The sequence below is a fragment of the Panulirus ornatus genome, chromosome 14 (assembly GCF_036320965.1).
Source record: "Panulirus ornatus isolate Po-2019 chromosome 14, ASM3632096v1, whole genome shotgun sequence".
Taxonomy (NCBI): domain Eukaryota; kingdom Metazoa; phylum Arthropoda; class Malacostraca; order Decapoda; family Palinuridae; genus Panulirus; species Panulirus ornatus.
This window is the reverse complement of record NC_092237.1, coordinates 1,480,783-1,500,759: the sequence shown is the minus strand read 5'-3', so window position 1 is coordinate 1,500,759 and position 19,977 is coordinate 1,480,783. Positions and strand designations below refer to the sequence as shown.

The 19,977-nt window shown below is 42.4% G+C and overlaps 2 protein-coding genes across 4 annotated transcripts; one reads left to right on the top strand and one right to left on the bottom strand.

Moving 5' to 3' along the window:
• Positions 1-19: 19 nt before the first annotated feature.
• LOC139753137 (uncharacterized) lies at positions 20-2,970 on the bottom strand. 3 transcript variants are annotated; one of them, XM_071669279.1, is made up of 4 exons: positions 1,563-2,970; positions 1,228-1,443; positions 468-628; positions 20-309 (listed from the first exon to the last, which is right to left on the bottom strand). In XM_071669279.1, exons 1-4 carry the CDS (start codon positions 2,202-2,204, stop codon positions 243-245), a joined length of 1,086 nt encoding a protein of 361 aa, XP_071525380.1. In that variant the 5' UTR covers positions 2,205-2,970; the 3' UTR covers positions 20-242. The 3 variants fall into 3 exon arrangements, with proteins under 3 accessions (XP_071525380.1, XP_071525381.1, XP_071525382.1); XM_071669280.1 differs by having other exon boundaries at positions 468-592; XM_071669281.1 differs by lacking the exon at positions 468-628 and having other exon boundaries at positions 1,563-2,967.
• A 272-nt stretch (positions 2,971-3,242) lies between these two features.
• LOC139753138 (uncharacterized) lies at positions 3,243-18,139 on the top strand. The gene is made up of 4 exons (XM_071669282.1): positions 3,243-4,299; positions 6,869-7,168; positions 13,621-13,727; positions 17,579-18,139. Exons 1-4 carry the CDS (start codon positions 3,367-3,369, stop codon positions 17,658-17,660), a joined length of 1,422 nt encoding a protein of 473 aa, XP_071525383.1. The 5' UTR covers positions 3,243-3,366; the 3' UTR covers positions 17,661-18,139.
• Positions 18,140-19,977: the final 1,838 nt, after the last annotated feature.

The following is a 19,977-nucleotide window of genomic DNA, read 5'->3' as shown; positions in this document are numbered from 1 at the left end:
GTGTGTCGGGAGGAGGATGAAGGAAACTATATCATGCAGTTGTGAACCATTTATTACAACAGTCGATGCTCTGCTTTCATGGGTGTTATTAGTGTAGCTCCTACGGTTCTGCACACCCGCACCCACCTCTGGTTGCAGGTGCTGACCCCTTCTTCACGTGACCAACTGGCTAATAGTTTCATGTACTCTGTGGTGTGGACGATCATGGCACGTCGAAGCCACGCCCAGCGCCTCCGCTTCGTTCACGGCTTCGTCGTCTGCAGGTCAGGCCTCTGTTTCTTTTCCCCTTGAGGCCCTAGCGTCGAGACGCTGCCATTGGGAAACATGAAATAGGGTTACGATTTGTCTGAGGATAACGGGTTTAATACCCGGTATTGTGTGTGTGTGTGTGTGTGTGGGGGGGGGGGGGGGGTGTTAGCTCAAAACAAGCCGGGTTGTGACACTAATGTTGACCCTGAGGACCTCACCTGAGAGCGGGTGCGATGTGTGCCCCGGGTCCCCCTCGAGCGGCGTGGGCCTGCATGGCGGGGCAGAGGGAAGCCCTTAAGCCTGGACTCGCACCCGCTCCCTTTAGGCTCGCTGCCACGCCCTCCTGTCTCGCCACACGAGGAGAGGAATGTATGTATTCCTGTACAGTAGGTTGGTGGTAAATGACAAAGTGAATGTAAATATTCATCCGATGACTAAATCAAACGTGAGTGTACCTGGTCAGAAGCATCAGGAGTAAGATAAGTTGATGTTATTGACTGTTATTGACGATTATCTACATAGGTTTATCACAGTGAGACGTGAGAATTTTTTTTTTCATAGTGAACAGAACGTGGGCAAAAGAGAGAAAATACATTCCATGTGAATAAGAGATAGAACATGGGAGGGAGGAGGACTGGGATACGTGAGTTGAAGTATGTAGAGTACACCCGTCGACGGTACAGTGAACAGGGTCAGAGGTCGAAGAAAGAAGACCATTTATGGAGAGAAGAAAATGGATAGGCGATAAAACAGATCCCAGGGAGGGAGATATTTTTCCATCACAGTGGAACATCTAGAAAGAAAATGTTGCAGTAGAAAACAAAAGTCAAGCAGAGGGACTTGAGGAAGAAAGTTTACTTAGTAAACGCTTGTGTCACACCGTCACATGCTTCACGCATATGTACATCAGACATGTCTAAGGCCATCACAAAAAATTAACCACAATCATTTAGAGAACAGCGGTCGGCCGGCTCTCACCGTGAATGCGGCCGCCAGGAGACGTAAACTGTCACTCACGACGACAACCGCATCCTCTCTGAACGACCTACAGTGTCTTCCATGAGCTCCTCGTCTCACCTGGTCCAGACCTAGAGGCGACGGTGCCTGGACCCGACCTGTCGACCTGTTTGCAAGCAGCTGTAGCATTACATCCACGAGAGACCTTCTCTTTCTTCCAGGGGGAAACACTGTGATCTGGGATATTAGAATATGAACATCATTTTAGTATTGTTCGTGAGAAAGGTCGATTTTTTTTTTTAATGATCCACATAACTGGAAGACATTGTTACACAATTACATGTTGTTGCACCCACCTGATTGGCTGTGTTGGAGTTGACATTAGCATCCACATTGTTGTTGGAGACGGCACTGTTAGCATTCAAATTGTTGTTGTTGTTGTTGTTGTTGATGTTATTGTTGACGTTGAGGACTAGGGAGATAACACCGGTGATGAAGCTGAGATAGCTGAAGGTGTTGTAGCCAGAGATGATCCCGTTCACCTCTACACACTTCCTCCTCGTTCTCTTCCCAGGCATGTACATCACCGGGATGTTGCCTGATCTCCTCCCACGTGGGGTGCGGTCATCTCCCAGGTCCTCTCCCTGGCCCCATGCACCGCCACTATCTCCCAGGACCCAGATGACTTCCCGGGATCGCTCGAGTGATTGAGTTTCGCTCTGAAGATCCACCAAGCTCTTCTTGAATACACCTCCGACATTAAGTGTTGACGGCTTCTCCGTCAGAAAACGCCAGTTCTTGAGGTGTTGTTCGAGCAGTATTTCAAAGTTGAAAGCGAGGAAGAGGTCGTGCTCCTTCTGACGATGTGAGTTAGGGACGTTATATTCCTCCCTGCCTGTCGCAGACACCGACGAGGCCATTATACACACCCACACGCGCCACATCCAGACTCCTCTTCCAGTGAGTCCGTGTGGTGGCAGCTCCAGCACTCGTACCATGGAGGAAGTTCCTTCCACGGATGAATCTAATCTTACCGTTGTTGGAGCGATCAGTTATTGATGTGGACCTGAGGCATCTTGCACGATGTGTGTGGAGATGATCCTTCCAGCAGACAGCAGTTACTTCCCTTTACTCAAGGTGAGCGCAACTCGTCTAGCAGACATTGCTACGTAATCATATATGGTCGGTGTTAGAGGTACAATAACAAATAAGGTCAACTGACTAGTGTGTAGAAGCGGACGCTGGTACGGCTGCTGCAGTACTGAGCCTTCCACCACCGCCTCACACACCTTACCTCACTCCACAGCGCTCCCACTCCACACATCCACCACAGAAAAACATTATTCACCGCTAAATCTGTTTCAGAATCTGTGTCGTTAATCTGGTAATTTGTTCCCTAACCTGGTCATTTGTTTACAGATGGCGTGTCAGGGGTCTCTCCTGGTTCGTTATTACAAGTGGACCTCTTCCTGTGATGCTTTCTAACCGCCTGTTTCTACTTTGATCGATTGGTTCCACTTTGACACATTGATCGGTAACATTCCTTATACACAGACGTTAACTAATGTTGAGTGATGGCCGCTTGAGGAATAGCATCCGGGCTAGATGTGTGGCGTTGACCTTTGACCTTATTTTGAAGTCAGATCCAAGAGCAGGCCATAATAACCAAGGCTCGTAGTAAAGTCATATTGAAGGGGTGAAATTTCCTGAGACAGTTATGCAGATGGGGCGCTAGGTAGCCACCTGCTGCACCCTCAGCCTTCCGTTTCGGTGCACTGCTGCCTCATAAACCACGCTCGTTATACATCAGGCATCATCCTCTTCACCTCACCATCGTCAGCTCTCTCTCTCTCTCTCTCTCTCTCTCTCTCTCTCTCTCTCTCTCTCTCTCTCTCTCTCTCTCTCTCTCACTGGTGGCTGCTGTGGTTGGCCCCGCCCACAGCTCCATAACCAGACACCACCACCCCAGTCCCTCCTCTTCCAACGGCCGTTAGTAACTGTCTTCACGTGACAAGAGACTTCTGATACTTTCTCATTATTCACTCATGGTCGTAAGATATTGTGGCAGACAGTTAAGCACTGGTTTACTCTGAAGATAAACGAAGCTGGCAGAGAAAAAAGAACAGAGACATAAGGAAACTGATACCGTTATCGACAAGGATGACAAGGACAACAAAAGCGAACAAGATGGGAGCTCTTGTTTACATTGTCGTCTCTATGACGTTAGTGGGTTGCCTCGAACCCGCCACCTACGGCAGTTTCCAGGAACTGGAATTCAGATTGCTTAAGTATGAATGTGAAGTTCTTCTGAAGTTATACCTTAGTGAATGGCGATTCCTGACAGAGACATCTGGTGTCATGGATACTGGTGAGGTGTTGTCCAAGAGAATGTTTTTCCAAAACTTTACTAGGTCGTCTTGTGAAGCTATCGGTGTGTGTGGTGGAGAGAAATCAGCTTTCCATGAAATTGTGAAGGTGGGTGATCACGAGGACAGGACTCGAGGTGATATCACAAGTGCAACTGAAAATGAAGCACATGTGGACCTGCGTGACATTGCAAATATGTCAGTAAGTGATATCAGATTTAATATCCCGAGTGATGATAGAGCATCAGCCACAAGTGGTGCCAGTATTGTGGCGGCCAGTGATCCCTTGATTCTTGGAGCACGATATGCCGGATATTCGGAGCTGAAGCTCATGTTATATGACGACAAACCGGTTTACATGGAGAGTATAGATGCTAGAGATACAGACCACGATGGAGCGCACACCACAGGTGGTATTAGAAGGATGACAAACAGGGACAACACTGGGGGACAAGAGGTCATATGGAGAGGAGCGAGGGAGGCCGGGGCGCCTGTTATTTATATGCATAGGAACAGCAGAAAGACTCGCAAATGTGCGCAAGTGAGCGGGCTCCTAGCCGGTTTCAACACCTTCAACTACCTCACCTTCGTCACGGGCATTATCACCCTTATCCTCAACGTCAGTAATAACATTAACAACAACAACAGTAACAACAATCTCAATAATAACAATGACATCTCCAACAATAACGTCAACGCTAACACCAACACTCAGAACGCAAACCAGGTAGGTCCATCTATAACAGAATGATAACTAAAGGTCCACTGCTCATATATCGTTACCGGTGTTGTAGATGTAGATTTAAGCTACCCTCCATTTGGGAATAGAGTAAGATGGGCTCCTTTGAAACGAGAGGGCCCACGACGACGCTTTACTCTCCGTCGGCTTACGTAAAGGTAACTTCACGGAAACTGAGTCCGCTAACACATTCCCTGTTAAGACAACACAGATATTAATTTTTTTCTGTAGTGGAGACATAGTCATGGACAAAATCGATTATCGAAGCCAGGCCTGAATTGAATCATAAAAAGAACCAGAGAAACAAGAAATTATGATAGAAGTTACAGCTTTTCAGGAAAGGGGAAAAAATTTGCCCCCTCAAAAAAAAAATGTAGCTGTTTGAAAAGATATAAGATTAAACAGTTCCAGAGCTTATCGTTGTACAGAAATGCACTCAACGACCCACCCTTGAATTGCCAACGTTCACCCAGGAATCGTGGAACACATGCGCTTGCCAAGTATTATGTGTTGCGGTTAATGAGGAAGGTACAGAAGCAGCCTGTTATTGGAAATGGTTAAAGTGAGCATCAGAGGCTTTTGAAGTAACAGAGATCAAAGCATTAGGACAGATGTAGAATGGTGTTAGAATGGTTACTCTGGGATACGCTCTTTTGGTGCACGTTTCCAACATGAGGGATAAATTTGGATTTTTAATATAAGTGTAACACGAGCAATCACGGGCCCGAGTAATGCTTTTTCAAAATTAGAGATACCATCTTGTTTAAACGTCTTGTTTGTGTTAGAGAGAGAGAGAGAGAGAGAGAGAGAGAGAGAGAGGGAGTACAATTTCATTACATAAAACGTGATTAGGAGGGGTATAGGCTTAGACAGAGTGAAGAAAAGTTAGGTTCATTCAAGGGTGTTTGAAAAGTCTAAAAGAATGCTTATCGTCTGGAGAGAAAAGTAGTTGTTATAAACACCTTTAGCCAAAGACTACAAAGTCTTTCTTTCGAGAGAAGAGAGATTATCACCCATACTTTAGATGAAAAAACACCGCATAAGAACTCTGATCATATTTACAGTGACTTTTAGGAGGGGAAAGTGGAATGCGAGTCAAATGAAGATGAGTCTGCAAAGACTGATGCGCTAGGTTTGTAGCTTGGATGGCCTTTCATCGTGAATGGGTTGAAACATGGAGTGGAAAAAGAGATAGTCAGAGAAAGACGGGGTGTATACCCCCATTCTCACAATAATCTCGAGGACAGGGTACATTTGGAAATTGAATTTGTTACTTTTCTAGTGTGAGCAGCAGAATTATTATACGCAAGATAATGTTCTACAAAAGAAAGATCATGAATGTTTGTGCAGTTCATGAAAGTTAATCTTTTTAGAAGGGCATCATGAGTCTTGGGATGAGCAATTACTCTTATCGCCCGAGTCTTTCCCCGAGTTGGCAGCAGGACAGACGGAGCTGCAGGTATACTTCGTAACCTTGAAAACCATGTGTGCTGAACTTTTGTGATTGCAGTTAGTGATTTATTATTAGAGGAAGATGGAAAGAGACAGGAGGAAAAACGTTATTTTAGAGTAAATATAATAGTTACAACTATTCAATATTCTTTTACTTAGTTTGATTACAGTGCACAATTAGACTTCCCTGAATTGCATAACCAATGTACTTTGTTTTCACTGCCCTTAGTTCTATAACCGTGTAAAATTTTATCAAGGAGCTAGCGAGTCTGTTCTCAATTTGTAAGTGTTGAATATAAAAAGTCTTGGGCCTCTCAACAAGTTATCACATTCATATGTGTAAAGCGATGATGTTCAACTGTAAGAATGTTTCTCATAAAATGCACCGTTTATCCTTGCATTCCTTCTCATAAAATGCACCGTTTATCCTTGCATTCCTTCTCATAAAATGCACCGTTTATCCTTGCATTCCTTCTCATAAAATGCACAGTTTATCCTTACATTCCTTCACATAAAATGCAGTTTTATCCTTGTATTCCTTAGCCTAATATTCATCTATATTGAAAAAGAAAAAATACAGTAATCTTGATTACAATGAATATGCTTGTAATACATCTACGTGTTTTTTTTACAGAAAAAATAATCATTGAATGTTTGTGTTTGATTTCTTTTGATTTTGTTCTGTTCCTTGTGTTGTGGATTGTTAGGTAAGCCATAAAGGAGGGAGATAAAGATGACTCATGTATTAAAAAAAAATAGTATTGCATGGAAACTATTTTCAATACATCTGGTAGGAGGTCCACAAGGGCATTCTAGTCCCTATTTATTAGCTTTAACCATATCGCAAACATGACATTTTGTTCATGCTAACATGCAAAGCAAGTCAAATTGTCTTAATTTCTACATCATTGTAATCTTGAGCTTATGATAATACTAAGCAGTACTTATCGTATGTTTTTAAGTTCACAGACAGTACTTATACTGTTTTTAAGATCACATGCAGACCATAGAGCAGACCGCAGAGGTCCATGATAAAACATCTACCGGTGTTATTTGCATAACGTCAGTCATATCTGTTTCACTACCTCATTTACACCTTCCACAGGTAGTTATCTTTCCCCCTGGTAGGAAAAGGCGATCGATTGCCGACTGGCTGCTCCGGATATCCACCTCTCAAGCAGTCACTTCCCCAAACACTAGAAGAAATGCTAGAGAAGGAAAACACGCAGCTGACAGGGTATGGTCCAAAACAGTGCCAGCAATGTTTGCAAGTCCTCAATCATCGAGAACATTACCAACAAATCAGATAATGGTAGATGTGGTGAGAGCAACGACCGAGTTCCCCTGGTGTGCAACATTGGATGCTGTGGGCACGATTGTCCTGGTTCTCGATTCCTGGTTGGAGGTCAGTTTACCTCACTTTTAATGCTGGTATTAATTTGTCTCAGAAGAGGGGACTATTGTTTTACCATGTTGCTTTTCATTTTTACATTTATTTCCCATAATCAACGAACTTCATCTGGAACACTGTAAAGATGAGTTGTGCGTGACCCATAAGGTGAAATGTATCCACTAAGTTTTTGGTCCTTTGACCTAACCCAGAAGGATAAGGTCAAAGGTCTTAGGTGTTACGGATGTAGAAAAGGTGAGGTTGTACTATGTAGTGCACTAAAGATGAGGGTGTTGTTAAGATCGCCCTTGACATGAAAATTATGGGTCAGGCTGAGGGACATTTGTTAGGGGTGTAATAAAAATCAGTGTCCTAACCCTGTGGAGACGATGTGGTGAATAATGCCGAAGGTCACAAGCATTAGTCATCATGAACAAATTAAACGAAATATATTGGATGCATGAATGTTGTAAACTTATTGCAGTAAAACAAATATTACAAAAGTGAAGATTTTAGCAAATTTCAAGATAACTGCGTAAGTGAAAATTTAATATCAAGCTTTATGGTGAACCTATTAGAAAACATCTTTCAAAACATCTTTCAGAGTTGTCTTCGTAGTCGACATGTAGTTTGCATTGATATATATATATATATATATATATATATATATATATATATATATATATATATATATATATATATATATATTAAGAATATAAGGTGTGGGAGGCAAGTTGTTAGAAGCAGTGAAAAGTTTTTATCGAGGATGTAAGGCATGTGTACGTATAGGAAGAGAGGAAAGTGGTTGGTTCTCAGTGAATGTTGGTTTGCGGCAGGGGTGTGTGATGTCTCCATGGTTGTTTAATTTGTTTATGGATGGGGTTAGGGAGATGAATGCAAGAGTTTTGGAAATAGGGGCAAGTACGCAGTCTGTTGTGGATGAGAAAGCTTGGGAAGTGAGTCGGTTGTTGTTCGCTGATGATACAGCGCTGGTGGCTGATTCCTGTGAGAAACTGCAGAAGCTGGTGACTGAGTTTGGTAAAGTGTGTGAAAGAAGAAAGCTGAGAGTAAATGTGAATAAGATCAAGGTTATTAGGTACAGTAGGGTTGAGGGACAAGTCAATTAGGAGGTAACTTTGAATGGAGAAAAGCTGGAGGAAGTGAAGTGTTTTAGATATCTGGGAGTGGATTTGGCAGCGGATGGAACCATGGAAGTGGAAGTGAATCATTGGGTGGGGGAGGGGGCGAAAGTTCTGGGAGCGTTGAAAGATGTGTGGAAGTCGAGAACGTTATCTTGGAAAGCAAAAATGGGTATGTTTGAAGGAATAGTGCTTCCAACAATGCTATATGGGTGCGAGGCGTGGTCTATAGTTAGAGTTGTGCGGAGGAGGGTGGATGTGCTGGAAATGAGATGTTTGAGGACAATATGTGGTGTGAGGTAGTTTGATCGAGTAAGTAATGAAAGGGTAAGAGAGATGTGTGGTAATAAAAAGAGTGTGGTTGAGAGAGCAGAAGAGGGTGTTTTGAAATGGTTTGGTCACATGGAGAGAATGAGTGAGGAAAGATTGACCAAGAGGATATATGTGTCAGAGGTGGAGGGAACGAGAAGTGGGAGACCAAATTGGAGGTGGAAAGATGGAGTGTAAAAGATTTTGAGTGATCGGGGCCTGAACATGCAGGAGGGTGAAAGGCGTGCAAGAAATAGAACGAATTGAAACGATGTGGTATACTGGGGTCGACATGCTGTCATTGGAGTGAACCAGGGCATGTGAAGCGTCTGGGGTAAACCATGGAAAGTTGTGTGGGGCCTGGATGTGGAAAGGGAGCTGTGGTTTCGGTGCATTATACATGACAGCTAGATACTGAAGTGGATGTGGCCCTTGTCTTTTCCTAGCACTACCTCGCTCACATTTAGGGGGAGGGGGTTGTCATTTCATGTGTGGCGGGGTGGTGACGGGAATGAATAAGGGCAGACAGTATGAATTATGTACATGTGTATATATGTATATGTCTGTGTGTGTGTATATATATTTATATATATATATATATATATATATATATATATATATATATATATATATATATATATATATATATATATATATATATATATATTATCCCTGGGGATAGGGGGGAAAGAATACTTCCCACGTATTCCCTGCGTGTCGTAGAAGGCGACTAAAAGGGGAGGGAGCGGGGGGCTGGAAATCCTCCCCTCTCATTTTTTTTTTTTTTTTTTCTTTTTTTTTTCCAAAAGAAGGAACAGAGAAGAAGGCCAGGTGAGGATATTCCCTCAAAGGCCCAGTTCTCTGTTCTTAACGCTACCTCGCTAACGCGGGAAATGGCAAATAGTTTGAAAGAAAAAAAGAAAAGATATATATATATATATATGTTGTTGACTGGTTGGTAAGGTTATTTAATGTACGTATGACTCATGGTGAGGTGCCTGAGGATTGGCGGAATGCGTGAATAGTGCCATTGTACAAAGGCAAAGGGGATAAGAGTGAGTGCTCAAATTACAGAGGTATAAGTTTGTTGAGTATTCCTGGTAAATTATATGGGAGGGTATTGATTGAGAGGGTGAAGGCATGTACAGAGCATCAGATTGGGGAAGAGCAGTGTGGTTTCAGAAGTGGTAGAGGATGTGTGGATCAGGTGTTTGCTTTGAAGAATGTATGTGAGAAATACTTAGAAGAGCAAATGGATTTGTATGTAGCATTTATGGATCTGGAGAAGGCATATGATAGAGTTGGTAGAGATGCTCTGTGGAAGGTATTAAGAATATATGGTGTGGGAGGAAAGTTGTTAGAAGCAGTGAAAAGTTTTTATCGAGGATGTAAGGCATGTGTACGTGTAGGAAGAGAGGAAAGTGATTGGTTCTCAGTGAATGTAGGTTTGCGGCAGGGGTGTGTGATGTCTCCATGGTTGTTTAATTTGTTTATGGATGGGGTTGTTAGGGAGGTGAATGCAAGAGTTTTGGAAAGAGGGGCAAGTATGAAGTCTGTTGGGGATGAGAGAGCTTGGGAAGTGAGTCAGTTGTTGTTCGCTGATGATACAGCGCTGGTGGCTGATTCATGTGAGAAACTGCAGAAGCTGGTGACTGAGTTTGGTAAAGTGTGTGAAAGAAGAAAGTTAAGAGTAAATGTGAATAAGAGCAAAGTTATTAGGTACAGTAGGGTTGGGGGTCAAGTCAATTGGGAGGTAAGTTTGAATGGAGAAAAACTGGAGGAAGTAAAGTGTTTTAGATATCTGGGAGTGGATCTGGTAGCGGATGGAACCATGGAAGCGGAAGTGAATCATAGGGTGGGGGAGGGGGCGAAAATCCTGGAAGCCTTGACGAATGTGTGGAAGTCGAGAACATTGTCTCGGAAAGCAAAAATGGGTATGTTTGAAGGTATAGTGGTTCCAACAATGTTGTATGGTTGCGAGGCGTGGGCTATGGATAGAGTTGTGCGCAGGAGGGTGGATGTGCTGGAAATGAGATGTTTGAGGACAGTGTGTGGTGTGAGGTGGTTTGATCAAGTAAGTAATGTAAGGGTAAGAGAGATGTGTGGAAATAAAAAGAACGTGGTTGAGAGAGCAGAAGAGGGTGTTTTGAAATGGTTTGGGCACATGGAGAGAATGAGTGAGGAAAGATTGACCAAGAGGATATATGTGTTGGAGGTGGAGGGAACGAGGAGAAGTGGGAGACCAAATTGGAGGTGGAAAGATGGAGTGAAAAAGATTTTGAGTGATCGTGGCCTGAACATGCAGGAGGGTGAAAGGCGGGCAAGGAATAGAGTTACTTGGATCGATGTAGTATACCAGGGTTGACGTGCTGTCAGTGGATTGAATCAGGGCATGTGAAGCGTCTGGGGTAAACCATGGAAAGTTGTGTGGGGCCTGGATGTGGAAAGGGAGCTGTGGTTTTGGGCATTATTGCATGACAGCTAGAGACTGACTGTGAACGAATGGGGCCTTTGTTGTCTTTTCCTAGTGCTACCTCGCACACATGAGGAGGGAGGGGGATGCTATTCCATGTGTGGTGAGTTGGCGATGAGAATGAATAAAGGCAGACAGTGTGAATTGTGTGCATGGGTATATATGTATGTGTTTGTGTGTGTATATATATGTGTACATTGAGATGTATAGGTATGTATATTTGCGTGTGTGGACGTGTATGTATATACATTGTGTATGGGGGTGGGTTTGGCCATTTCTTTCATCTGTTTCCTTGCGCTACCTCGCAAACGCGACAAAGCAAAATAATAATATAATAATAATTTTTTTTTACTTTGTCGCTGTCTCCCGCATTTGCGAGGTAGCGCAAGGAAACAGACGAAAGAAATGACCCCCCCCCATACACATGTATATACATACGTCCACACACACAAATATACATACCTACACAGCTTTCCATGGTTTACCCCAGACGCTTCACATGCCTTGCTTCAATCCACTGACAGCACGTCAACCCCGGTATACCACATCGCTCCAATTCACTCTATTCCTTGCCCTCCTTTCACCCTCCTGCATGTTCAGGCCCCGATCACACCGAATCTTTTTCACTCCATCTTTCCACCTCCAATTTGGTCTCCCTCTTCTCCTTGTTCCCTCCACCTCCGACACATATATCCTCTTGGTCAATCTTTCCTCACTCATCCTCTCCATGTGCCCAAACCACTTCAAAACACCCTCTTCTGCTCTCTCAACCACGCTCTTTTTATTTCCACACATCTCTCTTACCCTTACCTTACTCGATCAAACCACCTCACACCACACATTGTCCTCAAACATCTCATTTCCAGCACATCCATCCTCCTGCGCACAACTCTATCCATAGCCCACGCCTCGCAACCATACAACATTGTTGGAACCACTATTCCTTCAAACATACCCATTTTTGCTTTCCGAGATAATGTTCTCGACTTCCACACATTCTTCAAGGCCCCCAGGATTTTTGCCCCCTCCCCCACCCTATGATCCACTTCCGCTTCCATGGTTCCATCCGCTGCCAGATCCACTCCCAGATATCTAAAACACTTCACTTCCTCCAGTTTTTCTCCATTCAAACTCACCTCCCAATTGACTTGACCCTCAACCCTACTGTACCTAATAACCTTGCTCTTATTCACATTTACTCTTAACTTTCTTCTTCCACACACTTTTCCAAACTCAGTCACCAGCTTCTGCAGTTTCTCACATGAATCAGCCACCAGCGCTGTATCATCAGCGAACAACAACTGACTCACTTCCCAAGCTCTCTCATCCCCAACAGACTTCATACTTGCCCCTCTTTCCAAAACTCTTGCATTTACCTCCCTAACAACCCCATCCATAAACAAATTAAACAACCATGGAGACATCACACACCCCTGCCGCAAACCTACATAATAATAATATATATATATATATATATATATATATATATATATATATATATATATATATATATATATATATTCTTTCTTTTCTTCTTTCTTTTAAACTATTCGCCATTTCCCGCGTTAGCGAGGTAGCGCTAAGAACAGAGGACTGGGCCTTTTTTGGAATATCCTCACCTGGCCCCCTCTGTTCCTTCTTTTGGAAAATTTAAAAAAAAAAACGAGAGGGGAGGATTTCCTGCCCCCCGCTCCCTCCACTTTTAGTCGCCTTCTACGACATGCAGGGAATACGTGGGAAGTATTCTTAATCCCCTATCCCTGGGATAATATATATATATGTATATATATATTTTTTTTTTTTTTTTTTCAAACTTTTCGCCATTTCCCGCGTTAGCGAGGTAGCGTTAAGAACAGAGGACTGGGCCTTTTTTGGAATATCCTTACCTGGCCCCCTCTGTTCCTTCTTTTGGAAAATTAAAAAAAAAAAAACGAGAGGGGAGGATTTCCAGCCCCCCGCTCCCTCCCCTTTTAGTCGCCTTCTACGACACGCAGGGAATACGTGGGAAGTATTCTTAATCCCCTATCCCCAGGGATAATGTATATATATATATATATATATATATATATATATATATATATATATATATATTTTTTCTTTTTTTTCTTTTAAACTATTCACCATTTCCCGCGTTAGCGAGGTAGCATTAAGAACAGAGGACTGGGCCTTTTTTGGAATATCCTCACCTGGCCCACTCTGTTCTTTCTTTTGGAAAATTAAAAAAAAACGAGAGGGGAGGATTTCCAGCCTCCCGCTCCCTCCCCTTTTAGTCGCCTTCTACGACACGCAGGGAATACGTGGGAAATATTCTTAATCCCCTATCCCCAGGGATATATATATATATATATATATATATATATATATATATATATATATTCCAGATAATCACTGTAATAAAGGCTTAGTAAGAAATATTTATTGTGTAGTTAAGTTTTTCCAGATGGAATAATCTCAGATTATTATGTTTACTTTTTGCATCAGGATTACTTTCATGTTTGACCCTAGTGTAAAGCTGTGATGATACTAAGGAAATGATGTTCTTGCAGGCTAGCACAGGTATGAGCAGAGAGTGTGGTTGGGCAAAGTACTGCCACCTCCTCCACCATCTCACTTTCAAGGGCACCATCTCTGCAACGCTGGCTGCACACCTAAAGTTTGTCCTCTACTGTCTCTTATGCACCGTCATGTTTGTCTATATCTGTAATGCCCTGTTATCCTGCTCTTATGGTTCTTAGTACCCATAGAGCACTGTGTATGTGGTTCTCTGTGACTCCTCCTTCATGTGGCTTTGTGGATTCATACTCTTGTATTCTTTAACTATGGGTTTCTTCTTGATTTGTGTGAGTTTATTGTCAATTACTCTGTACTTACTATGCTCTTTGGTTCTTTATCCCATGTTTTTTTGACCAGTTCTGCATTTGTTGTAAGCTGTGCACTGAGGTCTGCTCTGAACATGCTCTTATGGTTTCTGTTGATAAACTTGCAGTCATGTCTTGGCCTGGACTGAACAGAACAGTCCACAATCTTTGTTAGAGTGTAACTCATTTGGCATATCAAAATAGGTGAAAAACCAGTCCATCAGCACTCTTAATGTAGTGGTTCCCTGATCTTAGATGGTATTAGCTTCTAGGCACTCATCATATGGTAGATTACTCGATAGTAATGTAACCATTGGAAATTCACCAAAGGAGGAGGGAAGAATAGAAAATATATTAGAGGAATGTTAAGAATCTGATAAAAAAAAAACAAAGATAGAGTAGATGAAGGAGGAAGGAAGTAGAAAATTTTGAAATACAAAAACCATACTGGAAGCAGGTGAAAAAGGAAAGAGGTGGATGTAAAAGTGGAGAAATAAGGAAGGGGAGTTGCTGAATCAAAAGGAGTAAGTGAAAGGAAGATGGAAAGAGTATTTTGAAGAACTGATGTAGCAGTTGTTACATGCATGGGTATGGAGGAGGGAAGGAAGAGGATACAAGTGCAAGGGCCTGTAGCAGAAAGGGAGGGTAAGAAGGGCAGTAACAAGGATGAAGGTAAGAAAGGCACCTGGAGTGGATGGGATTGTGGCTGAAATGCTGAAGTATGGAGGAGAAAGAGTGATAGAATGGATGCATCTTATATGTACTTTAGCTTGAAAACAAATGGTTGTGCCTGAGGATTAGGTGAAAGCTATTATTGTTCCTTTATTCAAAGGAAAAGGTGCTAAGGATGTATGTAGCAATTATAGGGGAATAAGTCTGTTAAATATACCAGGAAAAGTGAATGTATGAATATTAATTGACAGAGTGATGAAAGTGACTGAATGGAGAAAAAGTGAAGAGCAAGAGGGTATTAGGAAAGGTAAAGGATGTGTGAATCAGATTTTTGTAGTAAAGATGACCATGGAAAAGTATTTAGTGAAAGGCAAGAAGTTGTATGCATTTTTTTATGGATCTGGAGAAAGCATATGATAGAGTCGAGTGGAATGCTTTGTGGGAGGTGTTAAGGATATATGGTAAAAGGAGACAACTGTTGGATGGCGTGAAAGCCTTCTATAGAGAAGCTAATGCCTGTGTAAGAGAGTAGGGATAGCTGAGCAAAAGTTTTTGGATACATGTAGGTGTGAGGCAGAGCTTTTTAACATATATATGGATGGAGTGATAAGAGAGATAAAAGCAAAACTAGGGAAAAGGGTGCAGAGATGGTGTGGCAGTGAGATATGTAGGCTAGTGGCAAGCCCGTTTGTGGATGATACTGTATTGTTTGCCGAGAGTGAAGAGGAGTTGCAGAAGGTTGTGAGTGTGTTTTATGATGTGTGTAAGCATGAGCAATTTAAGGTAAATGCAAGTTAAGTAATGGTGTTTGAAAAGAAACTGAGTGAAAGTATAGATTTTGTAAAACCATATAGAGTGAAAGATGAAAGTGTAATAAATTGTGCTCTGGATATAGGGGGAAAATATGGGAAATGAAAGAATTTAAGTATCTAGGTGCTGTCTTAGGTAAGTGGTGATATGAAAGTAAAGATAAGGGAGAAAGCATGGAAGTGAAGAGGGGATTAAGGGACAGCATAGTCCTCCCAACCCTGACCTATGCAGCCAAAACAGTGTGAGTCACACTGGTCAAGAATCTAGGCTGTGAAAATGAGCTATTTGGAGCATGTGGTGTGGCTAGATGGAATTAAGAAATGAATGGATGTATGAGAAATGTGGTATGTCAGGAAATGCAAAGGGAGTGAATTGTGGAGTGGTAGAATGGGTGAAACATAATACTTTGAGGGGTTTGGGTGTGTGGAAAGAATGCAAGACTGGGAGTTTACAAGGAGAGTATATGACAATACAATTAAAGGGGTTGATGTGAGGGGGAGACCACTTGTGACACAGGCAAATAGGGTGGAGGAATACTTGAGAGAAATAGTGGAAGAATGCTAGGACTGGTGTATGCAAAGGAGGCATGTAAAGACAAGGATAAGTGGAGACTCCTGCCTTGGCCACCCCTTGATGGGAGTTCCCATAGGGAATGGGCATCAGAGTTATAGATAGATAGCACTCATCAAAGAAGTCCATGGCTATGGAGATATAGTTGTCTTTGTGCATTGTGAATGATGATAGTCCTGCTATGTCCACATTGACTCTCCATGAGCACTCCAAAATGGTTAAGCTTTAAAGGTGCTTAACTCCATCTCTTAGGACTCTCTTGGCACAAGCTTCACATGACCAGCACTAATCCTTTACATTATGAAGCACAGTGATTTAGCAGAAGCATGGGCAGAGTCAACTAAGCTTCTTCACTCTAAGGCATCTCTTGGAATGAGTGTTTTGCGTTTCTGTCAAGATGAAAGCCCACATCTTCAGCTCATCTTCAGCCAAAGTTCATGACATCATCAGCTACCTCCTAACAAAGCTGCAAGATGTCCTCCAGCCATATAAAGTGTCAGCATGCCAAGTAATTCTTTGCAAAATGACTGATAGCTGCTACTTTCTTCCAAGCTAAAAGAAAAAATAAAAATAAATAAAAGGAAGAGTGAAAAAGGGTCAGGTGTATGATGTCTAAAAGAAAGAGGTTCAAGGAGGATGTGGAGTAAAGGGGAAGGTTTTTTTTTACTTTTCCAAAAAAAAAAGAACAGAGAAGGGGGCCAAGTGAAGATATTCCCTCAAAGGCTCAGTCCTCTGTTCTTAACACTACCTTGCAAAAGTGGGAAATGGTGAATGTGTGTGAAAAAAACAAGAGTTGATGGGCCATTTTTTGTCTGTTTCCTGGCACTACCACTCAGATGTGGGAAATCCTGCCCCACAGGAAACAATAAACAGCATTGCTACCCCCCTGCTTCAGTGAGGTAGCACCAAGAAAAGACAAAAGAGGCCACATTTGTTCACAGTCTCTAGCTGTCATGTGTAATGCACCGAAACCTTAGCACCCTATCCACATCCAGGCCTTGCAGACCTATGTATATATAGATATAGATAGATAGATAGAGTTATTACTGGATCCTCTTGCTTGAGGTTACACTATGTGAAAAATCACCTTAGGTGAGGCTGTATCATTGAGTGTACTGTCTCGTTAAAGAACTTTCACTCAGAAGCAGGCTACATTCCCGTTACTGGATATAGTACAGCCTTGGATTGAAGGAGTCTTTAGAAACTTCTTGGTGAATGCTAGGACACTTTCATAGAAATTGGGTCTTAGGTAATTTAATAAAACTCACAAAATAGATATTCATTTATTTGTAATTAGCCCAGGGGGTTTCTTTGAAAAAGTCCTGGTGTTATTCAGTACCTTTCTAAAGGCTCCTGCAGCCCATTGCTGTGCTACCTCTAGTAGCATGGAAATGTAGGTTCATTTGAATAAAAACTTCTTTGATGAGACTTTACTTCCAGTGATATAACCTAGCTGAAGTGACTTTTCACTCATGGCGTAACCTTGAGCAGGTGGATTCTGATAACACTTATATACATATATAGATGTATTTCCCCTCCTAATTAGATTTCTAGTTTTTTACGTCATAAAATATATATGCTTTTTTTCTATCAGGTCATTTTCTAATATGGTTTCGCCTGGATGGGTGGGTAGCACAGCCTGCCTCCTACATCGTGCCCGTTGCAGTCTCCTGTAGTTATATTTAGTATGTATGTATCCTCAGTCCCAGTGAAATGAAACTATTAAAGTTCTCGCAAAAGCCCAAACACTCAAGCAAAAGATATATCTCGTACAAAGTTTGGGATTTTAATATCACTTTAATCTTGAAATCTAACCACAGTTTTGCAGTTTCCATGCAGTAAAATAAAGCATATGTCTTCTCTAAAGTATATATTTTTACACTTTATTTTGCTCTTGAATACAGCAAGTCCCCAGCTTATGAACAGCTACATTCCTAGACTCTGTTTATAATCAGAATTGTTAACAAGTAAAATACAAAGAAACTGTGGTAAATCACACAAAATAATTATACTTGACTTTAGTCCAGTGGTATGTTGTCTGCATGCTGTTCTTGGTAGCCTGGGTTTAACCCTTAGAGGTGCAGTGGTAAAATTGTTTAGTGATTTATGTGCAATTTACATGCTGTGATATATTGACATTACTGAGATGCCAGTGAATCAGTTTGCAGCATCTTCTGGACAGTGTGGGTGACATGTCTTACCCTGCAGGCCCGCAATGAGTAGGTGGGGCCCTGGAGCTGTAGAGAGCAGTTCAAGAGAGGTAGGTTTTGTCCCACTGGTGGTCCAGTATTATGCTGTCTGGCAGGAGTTCTTGAGGTCTTGGTTTCAACTTATTTGGCATGCAATGATAAAACTGGCTCGATTGATTTAGATGTGAACTTTAAATGTTCTGATTTTTTTTTTTTTTTTTTTTTTCTCTCCCGCGTCTGCGAGGTAGCGCAAGGAAACAGACGAAAGAAATGGCCCAACCCACCCCCATACACATGCCTTGATTCAATCCACTGACAGCACGTCAACCCCAGTATACCACATCGCTCCAATTCTCTCTATTCTTTGCCCTCCTTTCACCCTCCTGCATGTTCAGGCCCCGATCACACAAAATCTTTTTCACTCCATCTTTCCACCTCCAATTTGGTCTCCCTCTTCTCCTCGTTCCCTCCACCTCCGACACATATATCCTCTTGGTCAATCTTTCCTCACTCATTCTCTCCATGTGACCAAACAACTTCAAAACACCCTCTTCTGCTCTCTCAACCACGCTCTTTTTATTTCCACACATCTCTCTTACCCTCACGTTACTCACTCGATCAAACCACCTCACACCACACATTGTCCTCAAACATCTCATTTCCAGCACATCCATCCTCCTGCGCACAACTCTATCCATAGCCCACGTCTCGCAACCATACAACATTGTTGGAACCACTATTCCTTCAAACATACCCATTTTTGCTTTCCGAGATAATGTTCTCGACTTCCACACATTCTTCAAGGCCCCCAGAATTTTCGCCCCCTCCCCCACCCTATGATCCACTTCCGCTTCCATGGTTCCATCCGCTGCCAGATCCACTCCCAGATATCTAAAACACTTCACTTCCTCCAGTTTTTCTCCATTCAAACTCACCTCCCAATTGACTTGACCCTCAACCCTACTGTACCTAATAACCTTGCTCTTATTCACATTTACTCTTAACTTTCTTCTTCCACACACTTTACCAAACTCAGTCACCAGCTTCTGCAGTTTCTCACATGAATCAGCCACCAGCGCTGTATCATCAGCGAACAACAACTGACTCACTTCCCAAGCTCTCTCATCCCCAACAGACTTCATACTTGCCCCTCTTTCCAAAACTCTTGCATTTACCTCCCTAACAACCCCATCCATAAACAAATTAAACAACCATGGAGACATCACACACCCCTGCCACAAACCTACATTCACTGAGAACCAATCACTTTCCTCTCTTCCTACACGTACACATGCCTTACATCCTCGATAAAAACTTTTCACTGCTTCTAACAACTTTCCTCCCACACCATATATTCTTAATACCTTCCACAGAGCATCTCTATCAACTCTATCATATGCCTTCTCCAGATCCATGAATGCTACATACAAATCCTTTTGCTTTTCTAAGTATTTCTCACATACATTCTTCAAAGCAAACACCTGATCCACACATCCTCTACCACTTCTGAAACCACACTGCTCTTCCCCAATCTGATGCTCTGTACATGCCTTCACCCTCTCAATCAATACCCTCCCATATAATTTACCAGTATATATATATTTTTTTTTTTTTTTTCATACTATTCGCCATTTCCCGCGATAGCGAGGTAGCGTTAAGAACAGAGGACTGGGCTTTTGAGGGAATATCCTCACCTGACCCCCTTCTCTCTTCCTTCTTTTGGAAAAAAAAAAAAAAAGAAAAACGAGAGGGGAGGATTTCCAGCCCCCCACTCCCTTCCCTTTTAGTCGCCTTCTACGACACG

Coding starts and splice junctions, on each gene's coding strand:
- LOC139753137 (XM_071669279.1), bottom strand. CDS start 2,204: ATGGTACGAGTGCTGGAGCTGCCACCACACGGACTCACTGGAAGAGGA. Junction 1,444..1,562: donor ACTCCAACACAGCCAATCAG/GTGGGTGCAACA, acceptor CTAATATCCCAG/ATCACAGTGTTTCCCCCTGG. Junction 310..467: donor CACATCGCACCCGCTCTCAG/GTGAGGTCCTCA, acceptor TCCCAATGGCAG/CGTCTCGACGCTAGGGCCTC.
- LOC139753138 (XM_071669282.1), top strand. CDS start 3,367: ATGACAAGGACAACAAAAGCGAACAAGATGGGAGCTCTTGTTTACATT. Junction 4,300..6,868: donor ACACTCAGAACGCAAACCAG/GTAGGTCCATCT, acceptor CACCTTCCACAG/GTAGTTATCTTTCCCCCTGG. Junction 13,728..17,578: donor ACGCTGGCTGCACACCTAAA/GTTTGTCCTCTA, acceptor TTTTTCTATCAG/GTCATTTTCTAATATGGTTT.